The sequence below is a fragment of the Gigantopelta aegis genome, chromosome 6, assembly GCF_016097555.1.
Source record: "Gigantopelta aegis isolate Gae_Host chromosome 6, Gae_host_genome, whole genome shotgun sequence".
In the NCBI taxonomy this organism is placed as follows: domain Eukaryota; kingdom Metazoa; phylum Mollusca; class Gastropoda; order Neomphalida; family Peltospiridae; genus Gigantopelta; species Gigantopelta aegis.
The window spans coordinates 18,517,309-18,542,786 of NC_054704.1; the positions used below are offsets into that span (position 1 = coordinate 18,517,309).

The following is a 25,478-nucleotide window of genomic DNA, read 5'->3' on the forward strand; positions in this document are numbered from 1 at the left end:
GGCGACAGCGGGTTTCCTCTCTCAATATATGTGTAGTCCTTAACCATATGTCTGACGCCATATAAAATGTGTTGAGTGCGTCGTTAAATAAAACATTTCTTTCTTTCAATATGAGTAATGGTACTTCCGGTTAGAGGCCACATCAAAATGATAATAGTTATGCAAACACATGTACCTACTATCACCCCAAACAAATGGGTTGACTCAACGCACCCATGTCTGAAATTCTGTATGTTGTGCCCGTACAATGCGTTCTCACCATAGGTATAAAAGTGTGCATGATTGCCATCCACATTTTCACGCACACTTCAGTTGAATCTTTTTGCTTTGCTTAATGCTGGCCCTGGCGTTTGTGCATAGGAAACGGATCCAGTCATTTGAAGTCGTTGCCTCATCCACCCAATCACACTCTCACTGACTTTAAAGTGTCTCGCAACTTCTCGTTCACCGTGTTAAACTTGTATCCGACCTACTCCATTGCCTTTCTCGACATTAGTCAAAACACAACACATTTTCGATTGAAGTGTGGCAACCATGCACACTTTTATACCCATAGTGAGAACGCATTACACGGCACAACATACAGAATTTCAGACATGGGTGCGTTGAGACAACCTATTTGTTGGGTTGATAGTAAGTACATGACATTGTATTTCCATAACTTTTACCATTTTATTGTGGCCTTTAACCGGAAGTACCAATACTCATATTAAAATCCAAATGCTACTTAGGAAACCTCATTCTGGGCCTAATCCACGAAGGCCATACATTCCTTCTTTCATAATTAGTGTCTTAGACGGGCATCGTTAATGTGTAGTACTAACAATATGAGTGACCCTTCAATAGTGACGCTGCGTATATATGCATACAATATATATTTTACCATAGATGATAGAAGTTGTTCCGGGTCTAAGCAACATTGCAGACAACAGACTAACAGTGAGAAGGAATTGCTTATTATTTCAATAAATAAATAAATAAATAAATAAAAATAGATATAGATAGATAGATAGATAGATATATAGATACCAATAAGAAAAGCATTTTCGTCAAGATAAACCTAGTGAGGGATATTGCCAAAATGTTCGTATTGCGATACAGGAATCTGAATTGATTACGAAGAACATGTATATTTTGTATAAAATAATAAAAATACACCGAGATATTGCCAAAAGTTTCCTCTAAACATTTCATAGACATTTCCGTCAAAATTATATTTTTTATTCCGTAAATAATAATAATTGTCCATATTCAGTCACAGCGTTTGCCACAACAACACTATTATATCTAAACAAGTCTACCAACAAGCACAGTGTCGATGGGTTTCGACGAAAGCAATGTATTCCTTTACCAACGACATACTTTCTTAATGCAATGTTGGTGTCAATACGTTATTTGTAATCAGCCAAGTTCCTAGGATGTCTTCCTAATTGCAGCATCGACAACAGCAACTGCATCAGTCTCAAACTGCTGGATGGTCTTCCTCAGGAAATAATAGCAAGTACCAAAAGATATTCCGCCTGCCACAGCCATGCCTATTATTGGTATCAGTCTTGCAAATTCTTGAAATGTTCTCTTCTCAGCCTGTTTGGCAGCTTCCTTCTTTATCATGTCAATGACGAAGGCCTTGATGCTCTGCCGTTTGGTAACAAGTGTCGAGGCGAACTTGAGTGACTTTACGTAATAGTCAACTTTCGTGTTGGTGCGGTCCGCCAGTTGCTTCAGTGACTCGTCGTTTAGACCGTATTGTTTCAGGTAGAAGTCTACCTCGTGTAGCAGAATAGTGACATCCGCAGCAACGCCAATAGCGCCACCTAGTAACGGAACCGGCACAACTGAACCACCCGCTGCAGCCATGGCGGATATGGAAGCTACCTGCCAAATCCTGTCCGTAAGGAACTTGGTTTTCTGTCCAATGACTTGTTTGGATACTGGGCCAATGGAAAGTAATAGAGACATCCTCTTCATCTCCGGCAGTGCGACTATCAGTTGTTCCATGAGCTCTTCAAACTGCCACCTCTCTCTGTGGTAATTAGAAATACAAAACACGCTAGTGTCGGTCAGCTGGGCAGCTTTAAAATTGCTTTGGCAGTCTTTGATTATTTTGTCCAGCACAGCACTCGCTGAGAAATCCCCTCCTCGGATTTCCTGTTCATTTTCCATCGCTTCGTCAATTTTTGTACGTACAAAGAAGAACCGCTTTCCTCTTTTAGCTATCTCTCTGGCTAACCAAACGTCGTTGGTTGAAAATCTGTTGTCTGACAAAATAAGGAAAAAGTCATACTTTTCAAAGTTAATACGGTCCAAGTATTTTTCATTTCTGGAATATTTCGGTGTTCCTACTCCGGGCAGATCCCAGAATACAAGTTCTTCGTTATAAGGATGCCAATACCTGGTTGGTTCTATTGTTGTATCACCAGTTCCAACAGGAGCTCCATCGTTGTCGTCTGCCGTTATGTCACGAATGCAGCTGATAAACCGCCAACTCTCCAGCAATGCCGATATTTATTTTCACAAATTTCCATTTTTGCCTTTTTTTCAACAAGGAAATTATGAATACCTGATACACCATTTGTTTTAACGTGGTGTCTGGCTTGTTCGAGATCACTTTCCGAAAATACACACCAATAACAGTCAAACATGGTTTTATGAACGTGCAAACTGAAAAATAAAAAAACAAAAACAAATATTACATTTAACAAGATATTAACAGCTAGTGCAAAGCACATAACATTTATGACCTGCGTCATTATGCACCAAGTGTGATATAAACCATCCTATTGCAAACTGACAGCATTCTCTAGCTCCATTTCTCTTTCGAAGAATCGTTCCAAATTATGCGCCACATTTACCTCATGAAAATTGCGCATTTTGAAACACTTTTTGACTTAATCCTATGGGACATTCAGCTTGTTCTGAATCAGTGATTCATGTGCACGTAAAACCCTATGACCTGACCTGCAGATGTCTTCGTAATGGTATATATACAAGCCCGAAGGAACAGATGACAAAATTTGTTTGTTGTCCTACTCTATATAAATATAGAAAATGTTTTATTTAACGACGCACTCAACACATTTTATTTACGGTTATATGGCGTCAGACATATGGTTAAGGACCACACAGATATTGAGAGAGGAAACCCGCTCTCGCCACTTCATGGGCTACTCTTTTCGATTAGCAGCAAAGGATCTCTTATATGCACCATAAGCACGAGAAATAGCCCAATGGGCCCACCGACGGGGATCGATCCTAGACCGACCGCGCATCGAGCGAGCGCTGTACCACTGGGCTACGTCACTCTCTCCCCCCCCCCCCCCCATATAAATAAAGATAGAGATCTAGTTTGTGCCCCTCCCCCATACACACACAAAACTGCCCCCTCCGATAGATAGTGAACACACGCGCGCGCACGCACACACAAATTTTCCAGTTGTTCTTACGGGTCTGATATGTCGTTACGGCCAAAAATAAATCGTGGTTTGAATATGAATAATTTAACTATAGTAGTGTCGGAAATAGAATAAAAATGATTTTCGTCAATTATTTCATTCATATTAAACTGACAAGTAAATATTTTGGAAATACCTAATTTAGCATTTACTTGTTTGGGCTCTCATTGATGTACAAGGTGGTGTTTACTCTTGAAATTAAATTAAAGATGTCAGTAAACAGGAGATTTGTGACCTTTATTGGAACACACTATAACACATTTTGATGATATGTGTCCATTTCATTTACTTTTTAAAAAAACGTTTAATTTAAAACTGCAAGTTAACTGATTATTTCGAATTGCAGCATAAATTATTAATTATGACCAGCATATTTAGTGAATATAAATTCAATATAAGTACATTAGAAATTTACACAATCTTGCAACCACTTAAAGGTGCTATATCATAGTTATATGAGAGCATCTGTTTGTGATAAAGATTCTCCAATAAAAAAAATATTTGTTACTAGTACAGGGCATAAAATTTTGCACGAACGATTTTGTCGTTCGTCTTTCGGTTATGCAAAACCAATATCGACACGAACGACGGATCGTTCGTGCAAAAAATATAATCGCTCGTCAGAAAATGTAAACTGACGTGTTTTGGCTAATAACTATATTTGGAATAAAAATAATAAGAGAAGGGGCCTAGCATTGCAGGTGTGAGAAAAAAAAACAATGTAACAATGCAATCTGGACCGGAACGTTTATTTGGGGAATCCCCTTTTCGGTTTTTTTTTTTTTTTTTTTTTACATCATATCGGCTTTTGATTTACAAATGACGTCACGACTTAACTACGCGGTCTAGTGGTAAATATTCAAGCGCACAATAAACTCGTGCAATAAATAGGAAGCGAAAAAAACATATGTGAAGTTCTGTATATTTATTTACTTTTTGACACCTGTGTGGTTACGTTGAAATATATGCATTAATTCTGAAACATGTATTTTAATGCTAAATCAATTTATTAAAATATGATATACACAGCGAAGAAAATAGTACGTTTAATAAGGGACTTTAAAATAACGAAGTGGAAATTAGAACATGATGAAACACCGAGTTGCAGCATCGATTGGATCGATCGAGGATTCGCAGAACTTCGGGTCTTTCCGTTCAGACCCGGAAGCTCAATGCTTCTGGGAAATCCCCGTTTCGTTCAGACTATTGTTTCGCGCCAACAAGTACTCCCCTGTACAGAACCGATGGGGTAGTTTGCTGAAATGTAAATGACAGCTTTCAAGTTAGTCCCAGCATACCAAATAATAATAATAATTTAGTATTTATGATAAGAATTTGGAGAAAAGCTACGAAAATCGCCAATCTTAGATTCTCATTTGATTACCGTTGCCGGTTAACCTTTTCACTTGTATCTGAACCACTGGAGAAAATCGTTCGTGCAAACACTAAAACCATACGAACGACATATCGTTTCATGGGCGTACATGGGGGGGGGGGGGGGGGGGGGGGGGGGGGGGGGGGGGGGGGGGGGGGGGGGGGGGGTCAATTATTTCCTGTAATCATTTATGGGCATATAATTAAAGGTGTAGTTTTTAAATGTTAAAGCAGAATTTTTTTTTTTTTTTTTAAACCCATGATTTGCAATAGCTGGCATTATGCAACTTTGAGAGATTGCACCTTTAATACCAGTATAATAGATCACAAACTCAAAATGGTTTTTGACAGTTTTGCTCAAAAGTTACTTATAAATGTCTACAAATATTTGTTTTGGAGAGGAACAGGGGTAAACTGTGATCAGAAACAGTCCCTCACATATTGTAACAGCAATGAAATTGACACGGCATGTTGACCAAATTTTTTTATAGTCTGTTCCCATAAAGGTCACAAATCACCTGTTTACTGACACCTTTCTTTTAATTTCAAGAGTAAACACCACTTTGTACATCACTGGGAGCCAAAACGAGTAAATGCTGCAAAAAACAGTTTAGCGAGCGAACGACTGCTCTTTCACTGTCCTGAACATGACATAATGTGCGCCCTGCTAATTCATTTTATAAAGAATATTAAAAAATACGAAAGTACATATCAACTTACTGTCGGTCTCAGTCAAGTTTTCTCTGGATACTACTTTCTATATGATCTTTCTTATATTACATAGCGGATTAGGCCTACTTAGGACTTCTATGTAGGCCTAACTTATATTAAACGTTTGAGTTTCACTTGGAATTCCCAGAGACAAATCATTAGGAACTTTAAATAGAAAACAGAATTAATCATAAATAAAGCTATATTTAGCTCGGTTGGTATTTTCCAAGCTATTTATAGTGCATAAGCTTTCCCGCTTTTGTCATTCAAGGCTGTGTTCAGCCAGACCGAGCAGGAAAACGTCCGCTAAACTGGTTAATGCGCTTCACGTTAAACCAAAGGGCCACGTCGGGAACCAATCAAATAATTAGCCAACGTTAGCGAAACGTTCACTGGCTGAACTTAGCCCAGGATTCCCAACAGTTATTTTGACAACTCACATTTTGATGACGTTGAAAGGTTGCGGCTAATAAAACTATTTCTGGTGGTACACAATCGAAAATAATAATAAATTGATCGATCATATTGCTAATATACAAGATTGGAACTTATTAAAGGGACATTCCTAAAAAAATTAAGATGTTATCGACTAAAAGAGACCTTTTAACGATTGTAAAAGTTATCAAATCAGTCTGATTAAAATTAGCTCTACTGGGTTTACCAGTAGATCTAACAGCATTGCGTGGACTCCCCATGTCCAGGTGACATTCCATCTATAAATAACAATTTAAATATCGACCAATTACACTTCGCCTTTTATAGCGTTATTCGGGAGCATACAAATTCTAAAAATATCGGGCGAGACTATTTATGCAATAGGCGAACTTGTTGCTCTATTTCAACATTGAAAAAACGGGGAAAAGTGCAGTAATAAACTCTGGATTGTATACTAGTATAAACAGATTTTATGGCTATACCATCACGTTTTTTTTTTTTTTCGTCTTGAAACGAATTTTATATTGAAATTAGTTTCCGGCATACTTCGTAATTCACCTAAATGATACCGGCATAATCCCGAATGTTTTCAAATTCTTTTCAAATCACTGGCATGATTTTGCAAATAAGGTTTTGATTGGTCGAATAAAAGGTCAACTGGACATGAGTTCCAACGTGCTGCTGTTAGATCCACATGTAATAGTGGAGCTAATTTTAATTAGATTGATATCAAATATATTTTTCTGCATAAAATATTAGTGGCTGTATATTAAACGTGTTTCTGATCATTCTACTATTTGTACGAAATTATTTGAAGACAAAATCCAGTCTGGGCTTCTTACAAATATTAAGACGACCACAGTGGCGTAGGCAGGATTTCGTATTGGGGGGGGGGGGGGGGGGGGGGGCACCTGGGTGCCAAGTAAACAATAATATCGAGTACGCCACTGATCACACCTAAATTTCCCGGGATTGGGGGCGGCGGGCATGGCCCCCTTATTCCCCCCCCCCCCCCCCCCCCGGCTACGCCACTGGACGACCAGAAACACATTAAATATACAGACTCTGATATTCTAAACAAGAAAATATATTTAATATGTAACTTTAATCATAGAAATATTTTATTTTTCGGAAACATCTTAAAATGCAGCAAACTCAGGAATGTCCCGTTAACACAGGCACATTTATCAGGAAAAAATTAAACTTAAACGATACGCCAGGACCGTATTTAGCTGAGGTCCACTTTTTTTTTCTTTTCTTTTTTAATATTGCACCAATACTTGATTGAAACTTTTGCAGCTCTCCCATAAAACAATATTTGCTTGACTTCGTCGTTTAGCATTCCAATTACCAAAGCTGCAGTGTACATGATTCAGAATTTCAAACTAATCTGGCAAACTCAAACCAAAGGAACCTACATGATGCAAAATTGTTTAATTGTATTTTTTTTGGTGCTTTTTTAATGACCTCGTAGACTTCGATAATATTACATGATAATGCCAAGAGTTCACCTTCCATTGATTTATCAACCAGAAGTTTAAAAAAAGAAGAAGTTAGCAACGGAAAATAATCCTGTTCATGCCTTGATCTTTATACAGAGATTCAAATCGATACTGTCTTCTACATATATCAAGCAATAATCTTCGGTCATTTTGGCATAGAAGTTGCTTTATCATGCAGGTTATTTCAAGTATTTCAACACGTTTGACGGCCAACATGTAGATGCCATTTTGATGATATGACGCATCAGCGACAAACATGAAATGGAGTGCAATACCGTATGCAGTACCTTTTGCTGAACACTTTTGAGGACTACTACACCTGTACTCTTAACAGGGGCTGTGTATGTTGGCGGTGATTCGTGATGATACAATTTTTTAAGAAAGTAATGTGATTCATTTTGTTACCGAAGGTTCTATATAGCACAGAAGACTTCAGCTGGGGTTTAAAGTCTTTATTCTGGGATCACCTGGAGGGATGTGAAGATCCCGATGTATACATCAACACACATGTATATATAACGACCCTGGAATAACAAAAGGACACAAAATCAGTTACATTTTCCACATTAAGTACAAATTACTTCATTATTATATTACTAATGTACATTTAACACACAGACATTTCAATTCAGACTCAAATCAAATATAATTATAATTCAAAGATTAATTTAATTATTACATCATTGCTATATCAACATGTGCTAAGCACGTTATAAAATAACTATACAAATAAACACTTCTGTGTATTCCATAGCACACATAATCATAAACATCACATACACATATAAGTAAATATATAACCTACCGACTGTGGGTCAGGTGGTTTGAATAATGATGATGGTTGAGTTACATCATTGATAACCTGTCAACAAAATACCACTTATAAATAGGTGCTAATAAAATATACATATAGATATATATATATATATATATATATATATATATATATATATATATATATATATATATATATATATATATATACTTAATAATAAAGTAGATTAATAACTGATTTAGTTATTTACTTAATTTTATTATTATCAAACGTAATCAAATATTCGTCTTAGAAGACAAATATCCCTATATAATTATAAACTTTATTAAACACTACTTTAACCCATTCGCTATAGAATAAGTTTAATCAACTGCTTACACATGCTACGTTCTAATTTAAGGTTTATCATAAAATATGCATACACTAATCTATTTTACTACTTAAAACATATGGTTACATCTTAAAATATATGTTTGTATTTACCTGTGCTGTTAATAATTGTGCTGTGCAGAACTTGATCACATATAAACTTGCAATGCAGAAAAACACCTCTGTCTTGCTTGAATGTTTAAAACTCTCTGACTCCAGAGAATACCAGGTAACAAAAGAAATAATAGATGAGCTTACTATTGAACGACTACATGGCCTGAACACTGAGCTGAGAGTGAACACAACCCAAGATGACAATACCAAAGACAGAAGAAAACAACAGAAACAAAATCAGACAGATTTGTACTATTAAAGTTAGAAAGAATAAAATATATGTAAACTGTTTTAAAATTGTAGTGTATGTGAAATGCAATTTAAAACATCCGGTTACAATTTTTCATAAATATGTTCATTATTAAAGAAAATGATCATGCCAATCTAATTAAAATTAGCTCCACTATTACATGTGGATCTAAAGACAGCCAGTTGGAGCTCATGTCCACCAATCAAAACCTTACTTGCAGAATCCTGCCAGTGATTTAAAAATAATTTGAAAACATTCCGAATTATCCTGAGGGTATACGACATGTTTCGTTTGAATTACGAATGCCATAAAACATGTTTTATTTTATAAAATAAATAATTTGTAATGTAAAACTGAAGACTGATTTAGTTTTTTTTAATTTTATAAATAAATAAATAATTTTTAATGTAAAATTGAAGACTGATAACCCACCCCGTACGTATTGGTATGGTTCGCTGTACTGCGGCCACTAAAATAGACTCGCCCGATATTTTTAGAATTTGTATGCTCCCAAATAACGTTATAAAAGGCGAAGTGTGATTGGTCAATATTTAAATTATTATTTATAGACGAAATGTTATCTGGACATTGGGGACTACGCAGTATTGTTAGTTTTAAATCACTGGCAGGATTCTGCAAGTAAGGTTTTGATTGGTGGACATGAGCTCCAACTGGCTGTCTTTAGATCCACATGTAATAGTGGAGCTAATTTTAATTAGATTGGACGGCCGCCTGCCGCCATGCTGGACGTGTATAGTGCTGCTCTTTTCCTTCCGATGGTTGCTCTTGGGCGTGTCAGTACTGCTCTTTAAACTTTAGTTGCCTCTTCTCCCTTAGGGATTTGGAAGGACGTTGACCGCCCCTTCGCTCCACTTCTCGGAATCCTCCGTGTCTTTGTCGCGCCTGGCAGGCTTTGGAGTAGGCGTTTCATTTTATTTTAAACATGTACCGAATTTTAAACTGTATATACTTTTATATATAACTATTTTTATAATGTCTATATTATTATGTATGGTTGGTGCTGGATGAATGTTTTATTACTCCGAGCTGATAGTTGGGGGTGCGTTATCTGGCAGTAACAAACCCCCTTCTCGCCGGTCAAATATATTGTATAAATCGTTTCAATTTTTAGTTTGGTGTTTATTTTTTTAAATTAAATAGGTTACCAACGTGCTCTTTTAAATATGTGTTTTTTTATGATAAGTTATTTATGTTTTTAACCTCTTTTTATAATAGGAATTTAATAGGGCGGTGCGCTGCTCCTATCCTAGGGTATGCAACATGGTTCTATACCATACTTGTATGCGCTAGGTTTCTAAATTAAAGTGGTGCCAGCGTCTGATGAATGGCATAACATTCTGTTTCTCCAGGATTATAGAGAGGCGCCCCTGGACTTGGAATCGCCAGGATACGTTTTTATATTGCCAGACTCACCAGACGCTTAACTTTCCCTGTTTAAATACTTTTTTTGGGGTGGGGGATACTCCACCGGAAGATGGTTAGGGCGGTAGGCGTAGGCGGTTTTGGTCGTAAGGGGTGTTAGGTTTGTCCGGGGGACTGCCCCTCCCCTCCCCCCACCCCCCGAAGCCTTCCCCGGTTTCGGCCACACCGAAGTCCCCAATACGATGGGTGCCCCTAAGTAAAACATATTTCCCTATTAAAAAAAACTTCCTGTGACTGAAGCCTAACCTCCTAGTCACCTGCCACCCCTATTTTGAGGGCTAATTAATATATTTAAAAAACATTTTAAAATATATTTATATTTAGGACTGCCCGATCTAAATTTGCGTTACAAATTGTTAGTTGTTTGCTGTATATTAAATATTGTTTGGGAAAATAACGCACAAAATTATTTATTGTAAAGTCCTTTTTCCCTGTTTGTTTAAATATCAAAATTGCCCCAGTAATTGTTCTGTCCCAGGTTGGACTACTGGCATCCGGTAGCCGAACCTGGGATAGACATGCTCGAAACCTTCGTGGTATAGGAGCATGTAAATATTTTATTGATTGACATAAGTGTACGAGACAGGGGGCGGGGCGGAGCGAAACTTCAAATTCGGGCAAAAATGATGGAGATATTCGGGCAAAATGTGTTAACCTGAGACCTTGTTACCATTTATTTCCATCATTTTACCTGCAAAATTAGATATAATCCATATACAAATGCGTAGTGATTCGTTTGCTAGTAATTGTAATATGAATAAATGTTGTTATCCATAGATGCTTCAGAACTACATGCATGATCACAATCTAATTAAAATTAGCTCCACTATTACATGTGGATCTAAAGACAGCCAGTTGGAGCTCATGTCCACCAATCAAAACCTTACTTGCAGAATCCTGCCAGTGATTTAAAAATAATTTGAAAACATTCCGAATTATCCTGAGGGTATACGACATGTTTCGTGTGAATTACGAATGCCTTAAAACATGTTTTATTTTATCAAATAAATAATTTGTAATGTAAAACTGAAGACTGATTTAGTTTTTTTTAATTTTATAAATAAATAAATAACCCACCCCGTACGTATTGGTATGGTTCGATGTACTGCGGTCACTAAAATAGACTCGCCCGATATTTTTAGAATTTGTATGCTCTCAAATAACGTTATAAAAGACGAAGTGTGATTGGTCAATATTTAAATTATTATTTACAGACGAAATGTTACCTGGACATTGGGGACTACGCAGTGTTGTTGGTTTTAAATCACTGGCAGGATTCTGCAAGTAAGGTTTTGATTGGTGGACATGAGCTCCAACTGGCTGTCTTTAGATCCACATGTAATAGTGGAGCTAATTTTAATTAGACTGGCACAGAGGAATCGAATTTGTATATTTGTGATATTAAAACAATATAATAAAACACTCACATTTATTAAAGAATAATATATGGTAATGGGGCTTTTTCCCCCAGGCCTGGGACAAAAGGCCTAGCTACTATGGGGCCTTTTTCCCCATGCACAATTTTAATGAGTGAACCATCAAATACTCTGTCATAAATCAAACAAGTTATTGCAAACTACTTTTCACATGTAAACTTAATTAGTATTCAATTATAGATATAGCAACAGATACAAAACAACACTTCAAATAACAATGAACCAGGAAAGTTAAGGTAATACGTTTCTTAAGTACCACACCCCCGGACTAAATTAGTTATGGACAGTAAAGTTGAGATTGGGGCGAGTTGACAAAACACTGGAGCGAGTTGGTAAATTGTTTTGGGGGCGAGTTAACTAAATAGTTTGGGGAGAGTTGGTTTTGGGGCGAGTTGACCTGCATTATGATTTTCCCGGTATCAGGTCGTTTCGTAACCATACCGTTTCGTACCATACCGGTTCGTACCCAAAAGCATACCAGTTCGTACCCAAAGGCATACCAGTTCGTAACCAGAGGAACATCGGCATACCAGTTCGTACCCACATTTGTACATGTTATTTAATGAAAAAAAAAAATAATAATCCAAGCCAACTACATTTTAATAATTAGCGATTAAAAATTGTCACGAAGAATCATGTCAAGCGAAGTCAGCTTATTTGTTGATATATTTCAAACACATAACATTTTTCTTTTTACATGACAAAAAACATTTTATGTACAAACATAATAATATTTACAAACATAGTAATATTAACATAATTATATAATTATATATAGAGATATTGAAACCAAGTACATTCATACAATTGTATTTATGGTAAAGGTAAATGTGAAATTAATAAAAACTTATATGTTGGTATATTTCTCTAAACTTTCAAAATGTGACTTATTTCCTATTTAGCACCGAGTCCTTCAATTATTGACAGGTGAAAGTAGCATTATGAACTTTTAAATTTGCATATGACATGAAATTTGCATACCGTTATTACACGGGTTAATACAATCAAATATTAAATGGGTTTATGACAAAAGAATTGCTCTTTGGCTATGAAAAGGTATGCTTTTTGGTTACGAAAAGGTATGCTTTTTGGTTACGAAACGGCATGCTTCAGTGATTCACAGCACATAATTGCTCATTTAATGCTTATAAAAGATACTGAGTGATTATTACAACAAAAAATTTGCTAAATGTTACAATATGTTTGTAATATAACATTATAATTGTGTATTTAAAAAATATATTAATGTTAGGTGTAATGTATGACATTATTTAATTGGTTACGAACTGGTATGCTAGTGGTTACGAAACGGTATGGTACGAACGGGTTTGGGTACGAAACGTCTAGAAATCGATTCTCCGCCTTCCTCTACATGAACGAATTACTATTTATTTATGTTGCGTGTAAAGCTAGGAAGTATAAGGCCAACACAGATAATTTTAAACTTAAGACGATTTGTGTTCTTAAAGTATTAATGTGTAAACTCTAGTTAACTTTACCGTGGTATTTGTCATCAAAACATGCGTACAGCTTTATAACCGTCTTTGCTAGTTAGCCGCTTTCTTCGTTCACAACACGGAATGTTATGAGCGTTTGCAACAAATTAAGTCGGATTTTGTTCTTGTTGGGGTTTTATATATAATTATTATTATTTCATTAAATATTATTTGAAATATTTCTTTTTATTTATTTATTTTGCCCTATTACGTTAAATCATCGCCAAGCGTAGAAATCAATTTAGTGAACAGTTCGTAGCGCCATGGAATGTACTCGTGTAACACCGCGTCACGTGACAAATAATGGCGGCCAGGGGGACACAACATTCCCATTACCAAGTGCTTATGACCTAAATTATACAAAGAAATTCATATATGAGAATAAAATTGTCAACAAAGTATGAAATAAAATTGTTTCTTTCTTTCCGTTTCTTTTTTCCTAGCCAAAATTGTTTCTTTCCTGTTTTTTACTTTCTGTTTACCGAAGTACCCGTATGTTCGGTTCCGAGAATTGAACGTTGTCTACGAATGGGGAAATTCCAGTCAATTTTTCAGTTTTGCAGCAAGTCGAAAGTTTCACATAGGCTTATCATAACAATTTATGATGTCGAGGTATGTTTTGTGCAATGTGATGATGTATTTAAAATTTATTAATTTCCGACAACACTTCTTACTGTTACCATTTTGTAATCTTCAAACTTAAATTTTAAAATTAAAGTTTCATCTGAATTTAGGTATCAATATTTTTATAAAGCATACTGATACTGCGTACAATTAGTAGTAAATTAATAGCTGTTGAAGATACTACCTGCATTAGTGTATCCATTTTTAAAATAAAATTATATTAGTGGTGGGAGCACCCATATACTCCGATACTGACATAGGCATGCCCACAGGAACGGGAGAGAAGGGCGCAGAACCACTTTTTACGCCCGTTCGGACTAAGGGGGTGGTGGGGGAGGGTAGCTCGAGTATACATGTATAGCCTACAGAAAAAGAAAATAATAAATATGTGTTGTCTATTGTTTCTCAATATAATTTTATTGATTTTGTAAAGTCTGTTTTTATTAGAAAATAGAGATCGTGGTAAAAAAAAGATTAAATCCAAGTGTTATCAATGTCATCACATACTGAATAGCCCCAATAATATTGCATACGGTAGTTTGGAAAGTCAGTGAAAAAAGTTCTGGTATCCTTCTTATGCACAGAAACATGAGATACTGTAGAAAAGAATCGCTGAATCTGATACCAGTGTTCTCCTTAGCATCCCTTAATTCACCCTAAAACTTAAACGCCCTTAATTCATCGTGAAAGGCCCATTTTTCATCCAAGAGTTGCCGGTTCTCATTTTTGTCCATAAACAGGGATCACTGATACCTAGAAAAAAATAAGAAAATTGGTAAATTGGTAAATTTCTATGATATATAAGTATGAAAGTTTTATATTGTGTATATTGAATATTATTGAAATATTTGAATACACATAAATGTATTTGTGAAGACATATTGACATCTGTCACTGATGACAATAATACTTATAAATACAATCAGCTCCCCTTTTCTTTCTTTATTTGCTGCAAACAAATTCAGATAACTTATATATAATAAATGCATGTAACATAATTTATGTTTTTAATAAAATATGGTGGCTATCACCAACTTGTGGATCAATATCCAGTTTTATTATTAGTATTTATTTATTTTTAATCCCAAACAAATGATTTAATACACCTGATATCCCACCCTGAAATGTTTATACCTTTTATTTTATTATTAAAAAATCAACTTACACATTACAAATACACCTGTGGATCACTTCTTCAATAAAAAAAGTAAAACATTATAATTAACATATAATATAATTAATAAATGGAAATATTTCAGAACCATTTTCATATGAAACAATATATATATATGCTTGATTGCACGCACACACACACACACACACACACACACACACACACACACAGCTCCCTGTTATTTAATTAAAAATATAAATACTCCAGCCACCTACATATTTTATGGCATAATACAATATAAAATATATTCAGATTTTTGTTTTACCCACTATAATGGATCTGTCAATACAAACAAAAAGTTACATAAAACGTTGTTTGTCGATTGACTGGGTAGGCCTACTGTTCACAGGGTATCTTTGTTTCCATGTCAGTTTGGTGGGGGCTTTTATTATTATTATTTTTTATTTTATTATCTTTTCAATTTTCATTTCAATAAATACTGACGTGTATTAGTATTACAAATGAATAACATACAGCAAACCTTGTATAATATGACGATCTCCGTTGTGGGATGGGCAAAGTTGATTGTTGTCAGCTTTAACTGTTCAACGTTTCGCTTCCACTGTATTTGATGAAACTAATTTCATAATCCTTACTACAGTGACTTGTGCATCTAACAACAACGTATGAAATTACCATGACAAAATACCATTCATCAAAACTAGTCTACACTGATTTAATTGACGGAAAAACATTCGATTGTTCATTACTACTAATGCCAGTATTGTCAACTGGTTTCTTGCCTACCAGCGCTCACACGGTACCACGTGATCAAAACATGTGACGTCACCGTGGCTTCTCCTATAGGCACTTGATGACAGGATAATTTAATTATTCTCAATATACCACATTATACCTCCAAAAGAACCCTCTAAGGCATGCACTAGCCAACATACAAACCCCTAAAAGTACTGCTGTGGTCAAAGAGAAAACAAAAATAATACAACGTATCATGAAATTTAAAATATGATGAATATTTACCATAATTATCAGAAAGCATCCCAACCATTAAACTTAAAGGGACATACCCTAGTTTTTAAACACTAACGCATATTTTTGACTATTACATGCGTATAACTGTTTTTGATAACTTAAATCATACTTTACTTAGATTTTATTGTTTAGATTATCAATTCCGTACATTCGAAGTGTTATTGGTCATCCTGGTGTTTTTAATATCACAAAATGCATTTCTCATATTTTTTAAAACGCACGTTGTCTGAGAAGTAAAATTTTTAGAGGGTATTTCACCATTTCAAAGTCACAGACTCCTGTTTCGCTCTATTGTAACTTTATCCAAATGTGTTATAGGTTTGTAGATTAAAGTTACAGTCTCTGATTACCATATTATAACATCATGTACAAATATGAAATACAAGCTCAAATGCACTTTTAAAAAACCTGTGTGTGTTCGCTATAAACGGAGATCATCAAAAGTATATGCTTGATTCGTCGCCTGTGCCGCCATGGCTCAGCAAAACACAAACGACAGCCTGTTGTCAGTTTCAGTTAACATGTGCGTTTGCCGATTTCAGATTGTAGGGTTCGTCTCAAAAATTAAAAGAGAAATCTTGTGCTGTACGAAGAACGTTCGGTTGAGGATACAGTACTAGATCGTTTATATGTACCAACCCACTGACAGGATATCACATACCAGGGTCTTTTATATACCCGCTGATGGGGATCGATCCTATACTGATCGCGCATTTCCAAAAAACACCTTTTAGGTCTAAGTAATGAATAAAAATAACATAGTCTTGAAAAATGTTACGTAAATCGAACACAGTACCCTCTTCCTCTACCCCTAGAGCGTTACGTAATTAGTAACACCCCCTTATATGTAACGTGTATGCCAACAGCTGGCCATTGTCAAAATTTCAAGGCAAATCCCCCACCCATCGACCCCTGGAAAGGTGTTGTACCATACCTATATGGATATAAATATGTTTTGGAGATATGAGACGACCCCTCAATCAAGACAGTTAAATTTGTTCAAAAATTGCGAAATCTCACGTGATCTCTTGTTGGGGAATTCCACACTTGTGATAAGCCAATGAAAACCGAGATCGGTAGGAGCCCGTCAAAAGTGTCCCACTTTCGAAATACTGGCTTTGTTTTTGACCTGGATAAGCCAGCGTAGTGAACGGAGTGAGGTGTCATATATGCACAAAACATAATTGGATTTTCTGTTCTATGTGCTTAAATAATAAAAAATATTCCGGATACTGCCTCTTTAACTAAACTTAAGTGTTAATTTTCATGGGTTGAAACTAGAGTATGTCCCTTTATTGTTACAAGCGTTTCCCAACACTGAACACAAAAATATAAATTTGAAAACAGATTTGAAATAATTGAAAAATTATTAATGAAACTTTTTAAATCTCTATAAAGGTGTTGATAAAGATGCCATTAAATGTTAAATGTAGATATTATAGTAATACAAAGTAATTAAAAAACATACATGGTTAAAGTCCCATAATTATCTCACCACCTGTCACAATAAATATCTGTAAAATTGTAGCTGCAGGGCAGAGGTGGGCAGGGAGGTGATCCCGATTCCAATGTTTATTACAGCATGGATTTATTTTATCTATTAATGGTAATTTGTATTTACATATAAAAAAGTTAATTAACTATAACTTTGGTGTGGTGGGTTAGGGGTTTGAGAGTGTGTGTGGTTAAATCCTACCTGGTGGAATGGGAGTGGGGTGGGGGGGGGGGGGGGGGGAATCAAGAACAAACCCCAATGACATCAGGAATTCAGATAGAACAAGGGATTATTATGAGAAGTGCAAAATCCTGAGATTAATAGGCTTGCCATCTTAGGCAGTATGGTTCAACTTCAAAAGGACCTAATTTGGGGTCTTCAGCCAGTAGGAGGAAATCAAAGAAGAAAATCAAAATGGAGGCACCTGGACATTTCTTTGTGCACATGTGTTTACGGGCCCACATGGCTCTTAAATATAATTTGTAGAAATGAAATTGATTTTTTTAAATGACACATGCAACATATTTTAAAACCCATGAAAATGACAGTCTCAAATCACGATGTTTTTCCGTGATTTCATGGTGCTATTTTTGCTTTCCGTGCATGGAAATTTAGTAGTCTCGATAACCCATTCATTGCTTTCCGGTCAATAAGAATCGTAAATGTAATTCGGCCAATTTCATTACAGATATTTTTTTTTAAACTGATATACTCCAAGAGGACATTAATTTTTCAAAAGTTTTGCTTTTACGGTTTTAAATTTTTGATCGGGTTAATTAATTAAAACGTAATTTGACAGTTGTTATTATTTTAAATTTAGACTTTATTTAATTCTTTATTATAACTCGTGAACAGTGTTGGTATCTCACTCGCTTTCGCTTGTCAGATACCAAAACTGTTCACTCATTTCATAAAAATGGTATGACAGGCAAGCTCATTCAGTATTCTATAAGATGATAAGATTGAATTTGCGCCTGCAGGATTTGCTTCGCCAGCCAGTCGATATAATTTTCTGCACATGCGCCTGCAGCATGGTTAGTACATTTACATTGGGGCCTTTCGTATGACACGGTTCCTTCCATTTACGTTATTTTATGGGTTTGAGCTTATGATTACTTAACCAGTGACACAACGATGTCGGGACTTGCTCATTACGAACGTTCTACCGAACTCTACGAGGTCTTACAGCTGTATCCTAAACGGATGTGTGCCACGCAAGCGATGTTTTTTTTAGAAACAATTGATTTCAATCGCCATATCCTAACCGCACGCGTACAGCGTGACGCTCGTGTCCAGTTAGGATACAGCTTCATTTGATTACAGCTGTATCCTAAGCGGATGCGTGCCACGCGAGCGATGTTTTTTTTAGAAACCATTGATTTCAATCGCCATATCCTAACCGCACGCGTACAGCGTGACGCTCGTGTCCGGTTAGGATACAGCTTCATTCGATTTTTCCCTCATGCCGGCACAGCTGGCCATGGGAATAAAATCAAACTAAAACTGCATCCTAACCGGACGCGTGTGACACGAGTTTTTTTTTTTTTAGAAACCATTGATTTCAATTGCTGCATCCTAACCACAAGTATACGGTGCAATGGGGGGGGGGGGGGGGGGGGGGGCACCTGTGTAGTGGGATATGACACAGGAACCTTTTTAAATGTTATTAATAAGTGAAAAGGTAAAAAAGTTCTTGGGTCCTTAACCATATGTCTGACGCCATATAACCGTACATAAAATGTGTTGGGTGCGTTGTTAAATAAAACATTTCTTTCTTTCAATACCGATAGGAATTGTTTCTATTTTTTGTCGCGTGACACGAGCGACATCCATATATTAAATAATCAAACAACTTTTACTTGGCGGTTTCAACTGTTGATAACAATTTTCAAAAGAGGATTGTCGTTATGGTCGGTTAGGATACAGCTTAATGGAAAGGCAACCAAAGGTCAAACTTTTGTTTCACTGGTACTGCACAGATATTTTTCCATTTGCAGCATGATAGAAAGTCTTTATTAAATTGAAATAAATTTGGAATATTGTGTCCAGTGTGGAATAATTGTTTTATTTTTAGTTTACCTTTAATTTAATGCATTATGATTAATATTCAATGACATAATTTACATCTAATTGAATTTTTTTCTAAAAACTTCATTTAATATTTGATGTTGATAATTTCAATGCCCATACTGACACTTATTGGTTACCGCAGAGTACTCGGTGTACAGGTAAATGTTTTTATTTAAAATGTCAACAGATTTAATTATATAATGTAGCATGATTCATGCATAATTACTATTAACCATCCAAGCCATTGTCCCACGACAGTTATATCAAAGGCCATGGTACTATGTGCTTTTCTGTCTGTGGGAAAGTGCATATAAGTGATCCCTTGCTACTAATGGAAAAATGTAGCGCGATTCCTCAGACTACATGTCACAATGACCAAAAGTAGCTGATGATTAATAAATCAATGTGCTCTAGTGGTGTCGTTAAACAAAAACAAACTTTATAAATTACTGTTAAAGTATTTTATTTTAACAAAGCATGTATGCAAGTCTCCATTAAATTTTAATCTGACATTTGCCAATGGAAACTATCATTTGCATTCATTTTAAAATTATGGCGGGGTTTAGCTCAGTCGATAGACTCGTAGAGTGTTCTTTTGGGGTGCTTTGGTTCTAGGATCGAACCTCCTCTGAGGACCCATTCTCGGATTGGTTTTTGCCATGTCCCAACTAGTGCCCCACGACTGCATATCAAAGGCCATGGTATGTACTATCCTGTGTCATTAATAACTGTTTGCAAGTTCTATTAATCCTATTTCAGATCATTTCAACATTTACTACATACAGAGTAACAGCTGAGTTTCATAAATACATCACATTTCAGAACGAGATTGCTAGTATACCATTTGCAAAAAAATCTAGTGTATATTATGACGCGCTGTACTACAGTAGGGCTCGCTGGAAGAAAAGGGATGTGAGAAAATCCAATCAAACATTTGAAAATAAATATACATTTATATTATTTATAAAAGATTTCTTTGCATATACTGTTCAGATATATTAGTGGGTCACATTGGGAAGAATAAAACACCACTTTGTTAAGACTATTGTGCTTCAATTTTTATGTTTTGCTGGCAGATAGGGTGTGGAAGTTCTGTCATACTGTACCGGTGACATAAGAACAATAACTTTTTAAAACAATTACCATACTTGAATTAAATGGGTCCAGGGAATTCCCATGGTATTCATGGATTTTGAACCTATTGTTTCACTCTTCTTCTTTTTTTTCTTTTTCTTTTTTTGACAAAACATTTATTACCAGTTGGTGGCTTCACCAAAATTGGTGTCCATTTCCATAGGGTCAGTGGCATTAATACAACAATTACCTGAGAATATTGAAATTTGGCCTCCAGAGATAGATTGCTGCCTAATTTCTTTTGTTTAATGATGCTACCAGAGCACTGATTAGTTCATCACTGGCTACTGGATGTAAAAAATTAAATTGATAATTAATTCTGACCCATAGTCTTCATAGCTCTCTATGTTTGAAAAGCAGAAAGTCATTTATATGATCTTACCTCAGACAGGACAGAACATGCCACAGCCTTTGATATTCACTTATATTTCACTTATACAGCAATTTTTTTGAAATGTAATGAATCATTTATACTTAACTTATATTTCCCTTATACAGCAGTTTCTATCAAATATCAGTGAATCACTTATATTACACTTATACTTCACTTATACAGCAATGTTTGTAAATATCAGTGAATCACTTGTACTTCACTTATATTTCACCTATACTTCACTTGTACAGCAGTTTCTGTTAAATATTGGTGAATCACTTATATTTCACTTGTACAGCAGTTCTGTTAAATATCAGTGAATCGTGGAATATTTATACCTAAGTAAGCATTATTTATTGACATCTCTTAATGGTCTACCAAAATTATAGGTTTTTATTTTATTGTGTCATTGTGATCTTGATATGCACAACCTTATGATATTGACCATCTGTTTATTCCCTTGGACCTTTCATATGTCACTATGTGTCATTGTGTGTTATCATACTGTATGTGTGTGTCACTGTGTGTGTGTGTGTGTGTGTGTGTGTGTGTGTGTGTGTGTGTGCATGTGTGTGCATCACTGTGTGTGTAATGGAAAATGTGGTGGGTGTTCTCTATACCATTGTTAAAATGACCAAATGTTTGACATCTAATAGCCGAAAATGTGTTGAGTGCGTAGTTAAATAAAACATTTCTTTCTTTCTTTCTAATAGCCGATGATTAATAAATCAATGTGCTCTAGTGGTGTTTTAACAAAAACAAACTTAAATTCTGTTTATTTGTGTGCATCTCTATGTGTGGTGTGTGTGTTTGTATCTTACTGAGTTTGTATGGTGTGTGTGTGTGTGTGTGTGTGCATTTATATTTGGGGTGTTTGTGTGTGTACATCACTGTGTGTGGTGTGTTTGGGTTGTGGGGTTGGTGTGTGTGCATCACTGTGAGTGAGTGTGTGTGTGTGTGTGTTGTAGGGTATGTGTGTTTGTGTGTGCATCATTGCATGTATGTGTCACTGGCGTAGCCAGGATTTTACATTGGAGGAGACTAACTCACATTATATATATATATATGTATGATTTTATATGCCACTGGTGTGTGCGCGCATCACTGTGTGTGTGCATCACTTTGTGTGTGTGTGTGTGTGTGTGTGTATGTCAGTCATAATTACTATTTGTTTACTTATCCTGTTTCAGTCATCAAGACGATATGCCTCTGCTTAATGTTGCAGTCATTGGAAAAAGTGGCACAGGAAAATCAACATTTATAAATGCATACTTTGGGTTGCCACACACTGAAGATTATGCAGCTATGACCGATGTTGTAGAATGTACACAAATAACAACGCCCTACTATCTACCAGGCTGCGATGTTGTTCTGTGGGATGTCCCAGGGTTTGGTATTCAACGCTGTCAAGATGATGCAGATTACATACACAAAATTAATTTGAAAAACTTTGATTTTTACCTGTTGCTTTCTTGCAATAAGACAGATGAGTATGAACTTTTACTGCACAATGAAATAGCTAAACAAGGAAAGCGATACTTCTACATAAGAACCAAATTTTACACAGAATTGAAAAATGATAAAAGGGCTAACGGAGCTTCATTCAGTGAAGAAAACACCAGGAACAAAATAAGGAAGGAGATTACAGACACGTTCCCTGATGTTCCGGTTTATTTTGTTGATTCCCTGAAACCAGACATGTATGATTTTCCCAGTCTGAAGTTACTTGTTAAAGAGGGGACACTCTTTTCAAAGTCCTCTCACCGAGATGTTCAGCGAAAAGGGGAGTACATGGTTGAAGTTCGAAATAATCATCGGTGTCCAGTTACTGAGAGGAAAAAATGTATTATACAGTGAATTGAGATAGATGGATGGACTGAAGGGGAAATGATGCTTTACTCCAACATATGTTTGAAAAAAACAAATAATTATGCAATTCGAAAATGAAAGTTTTAAAAGAGAAAGCTGGTGTTTGAAAAACTTTTAACAGCATATGTGAGATAGATGGATGGACAGATGAAAAATGAGGCTTTACTTCAACATATGTTTAAAAAATCAAATATGCAATTTGAAATAAAAATGTGATGTTTGAAAAACAAAATTGTGATGTTTATAAAATATGTGGAAAGTTTGAAAAATAAATGAAAAAAATGTGATGTTAGGGGCCATTCAAGTATTATGCAATGCTGGATGGGGTGGGTGGGTGTAGGTATAAATGTTGCATATAGCGTTACACGGGGTGGGTGTAACACACATTTTAAAAAAATGTATTACTAAAATCTTTTATTTTGTTTTGTGTGTTTCATAAACACTCTGTCACAGCGACAATGTTTAACATAGTTAGGTGTATACATACAATATATAAGGATTATAAATCAAGTTGAAATGCATATCTGCGCTTTCCCAAATGGCAAAACAGTATGTTAAAATTATATTACACCCATTGCATGACTTGTTAAAGCGTTAATACTTATGTAGTATTTTGGGGGTGTAGGGTCTAGCGTTATAGGGTTGAGGGAGGGTGTTTAATTTTGACCAAAATAGTGTTACATAATATTTGAATGCCCTGTTAGAAAAATAAATGTAAAGTTTGAAAAACAAATGTGATATTTGCCAATAAAAATGTAGTTTGAAAAAATATGTAACAAATGAGATATTGGAAAAACAAATGTAAATTTTAAAAAAACTTCTTTTTTATTTCAACCAAGTGTACCTAGAGAAAATATTGCATCAAACTCACTAAAATAAACTAATAATGATGGTGCCAACCACCTCTCCCATGTGATCAACAGTGGAACAGCCCTTGCAATGAAAGGAAACCAACTGGAAGATTATAAATGTCATCAATTATAACTTTTGTAACCCCTCAGTGGATCTATTCTCAGATTGGGGTTTTCCCACTCCAACGACTGCCCCATGACAGTTATATCAAAGGCTTCGGTATGTGCTGTCATGTCTAAGAAACATAGGTGTCCTCAAAGATAATGTTTCAGAATTATAAAATGTTTGACATCCAATAGTTGATGACTGATGGGGAACATGGGGAAAAGCTTTGGAGCTGCTATGCATTAAAGGGAAACCATACTAATGTATGCAGCACCACTATTTCGTTATCTATGTTTCAGGTATTTCAAGCTGTGACCGTAGAAAATATTCATTGTCGATTCGAGATCAGTACATTTTTAATATCTTATATTCATTTGCTAATGCCTTGGGTCAAAAATGACATTTGCGGGATCAAATGGACAATAACACCCGCAAATCTAAAAACTCCATATGGTTATCTCCTAATTTAATAGTTTGTATGATGGATATTATTTTAAGCAACGCAACTAATTTTTCCGTTTCCTTGTATCCCAACCAGTGCACCATGACTGGTATATCAAAGGCTGTGGTATGTGCTATCCTGTCTGTGGGATGGTGCATATAAAAGAGCCCTTGCTACCAATAGAAAAATGTTGCAGGATTTCTCTCTAAAACTATATGTCAAAATTACCAAATGTTTGACATCCAATAGCTGATGATTAATAAATCAATGTGCTCCAGTTGTGTTGGTAAACAAAACAAATTTATTTTTTCTTTCCTTTGAGAAAAGTTTACATTTCTTATGAAAATGGATATAAAACATGAAGCATTTAACTAGACTTACGAAAAAAGAAATATAATGCTTCATTCACCCATTCACTTCATGGTCCTTGGCTCAAAATATTGTCATGAGACCTGTGGATTCACTTCATGGCCCATGGATCAGAATTTTGTCATGAGACCTGTGGATTCACTTCATGGTCCATGGATCAGAAATTTGTCATGAGACCTATGGATTCACTTCATGGTCCATGGATCAAAATATTGTCATGAGACCTGTGGATTCACTTCATGGCCCATGGATCAGAATTTTGTCATGAGACCTATGGATTCACTTCATGGCCCATGGATCAGAATTTTGTCATGAGACAGATGATTCTTTTCTTTTTGTACATTCTATACAAGATATCTTTATATGTGAAAATGTCAAGAGAGTAATTGTCACTGAATAGTATGGTTTCCCTTTAATGTGCTCTAGTGGTGTTGTTAAACAAAACAAACTAACTTTTTTTCCAGTGTTGTGATATTAGTGACTATTAATTATTAAAGGAGAAACCATCTGTGACAGATGGATGAACATTGTACATGGCTGAAGCAGATTAAGCAAGAAAAGACTAAGAGAGTAAGAGATGTTTTAAAATGTTTGTCATTGAGCAAACAATTACTAGAATGT

The 25,478-nt window shown here is 35.6% G+C and overlaps 2 protein-coding genes and 1 long non-coding RNA gene across 3 annotated transcripts; 1 reads left to right on the forward strand and 2 right to left on the reverse strand.

The window, feature by feature from the left end:
* Positions 1–1,205: 1,205 nt before the first annotated feature.
* LOC121376348 (interferon-inducible GTPase 5-like) lies at positions 1,206–5,691 on the reverse strand. Its single transcript, XM_041504195.1, has 2 exons — positions 5,547–5,691; positions 1,206–2,661 (listed from the first exon to the last, which is right to left on the reverse strand). The coding sequence occupies exon 2, from the start codon at positions 2,161–2,163 to the stop codon at positions 1,414–1,416; it is 750 nt and encodes a 249-aa protein (XP_041360129.1). The 5' UTR covers positions 2,164–2,661; positions 5,547–5,691; the 3' UTR covers positions 1,206–1,413.
* A 2,188-nt stretch (positions 5,692–7,879) lies between these two features.
* Positions 7,880–9,003, reverse strand: LOC121375064. The gene is made up of 3 exons (XR_005958275.1): positions 8,733–9,003; positions 8,280–8,336; positions 7,880–7,998 (listed from the first exon to the last, which is right to left on the reverse strand). It is a non-coding gene; the product is annotated as an uncharacterized LOC121375064 (long non-coding RNA).
* A 4,824-nt stretch (positions 9,004–13,827) lies between these two features.
* Positions 13,828–24,685, forward strand: LOC121375396 (interferon-inducible GTPase 5-like). The gene is made up of 2 exons (XM_041502826.1): positions 13,828–13,969; positions 22,411–24,685. The coding sequence occupies exons 1-2, from the start codon at positions 13,959–13,961 to the stop codon at positions 23,075–23,077; spliced, it is 678 nt and encodes a 225-aa protein (XP_041358760.1). The 5' UTR covers positions 13,828–13,958; the 3' UTR covers positions 23,078–24,685.
* The last annotated feature ends 793 nt before the right edge of the window (positions 24,686–25,478 follow it).

Bases quoted from the DNA above. Each gene is read 5' to 3' on its own strand.
- LOC121376348 (XM_041504195.1), bottom strand. From the start codon at position 2,163: ATGGAAAATGAACAGGAAATCCGAGGAGGGGATTTCTCAGCGAGTGCT.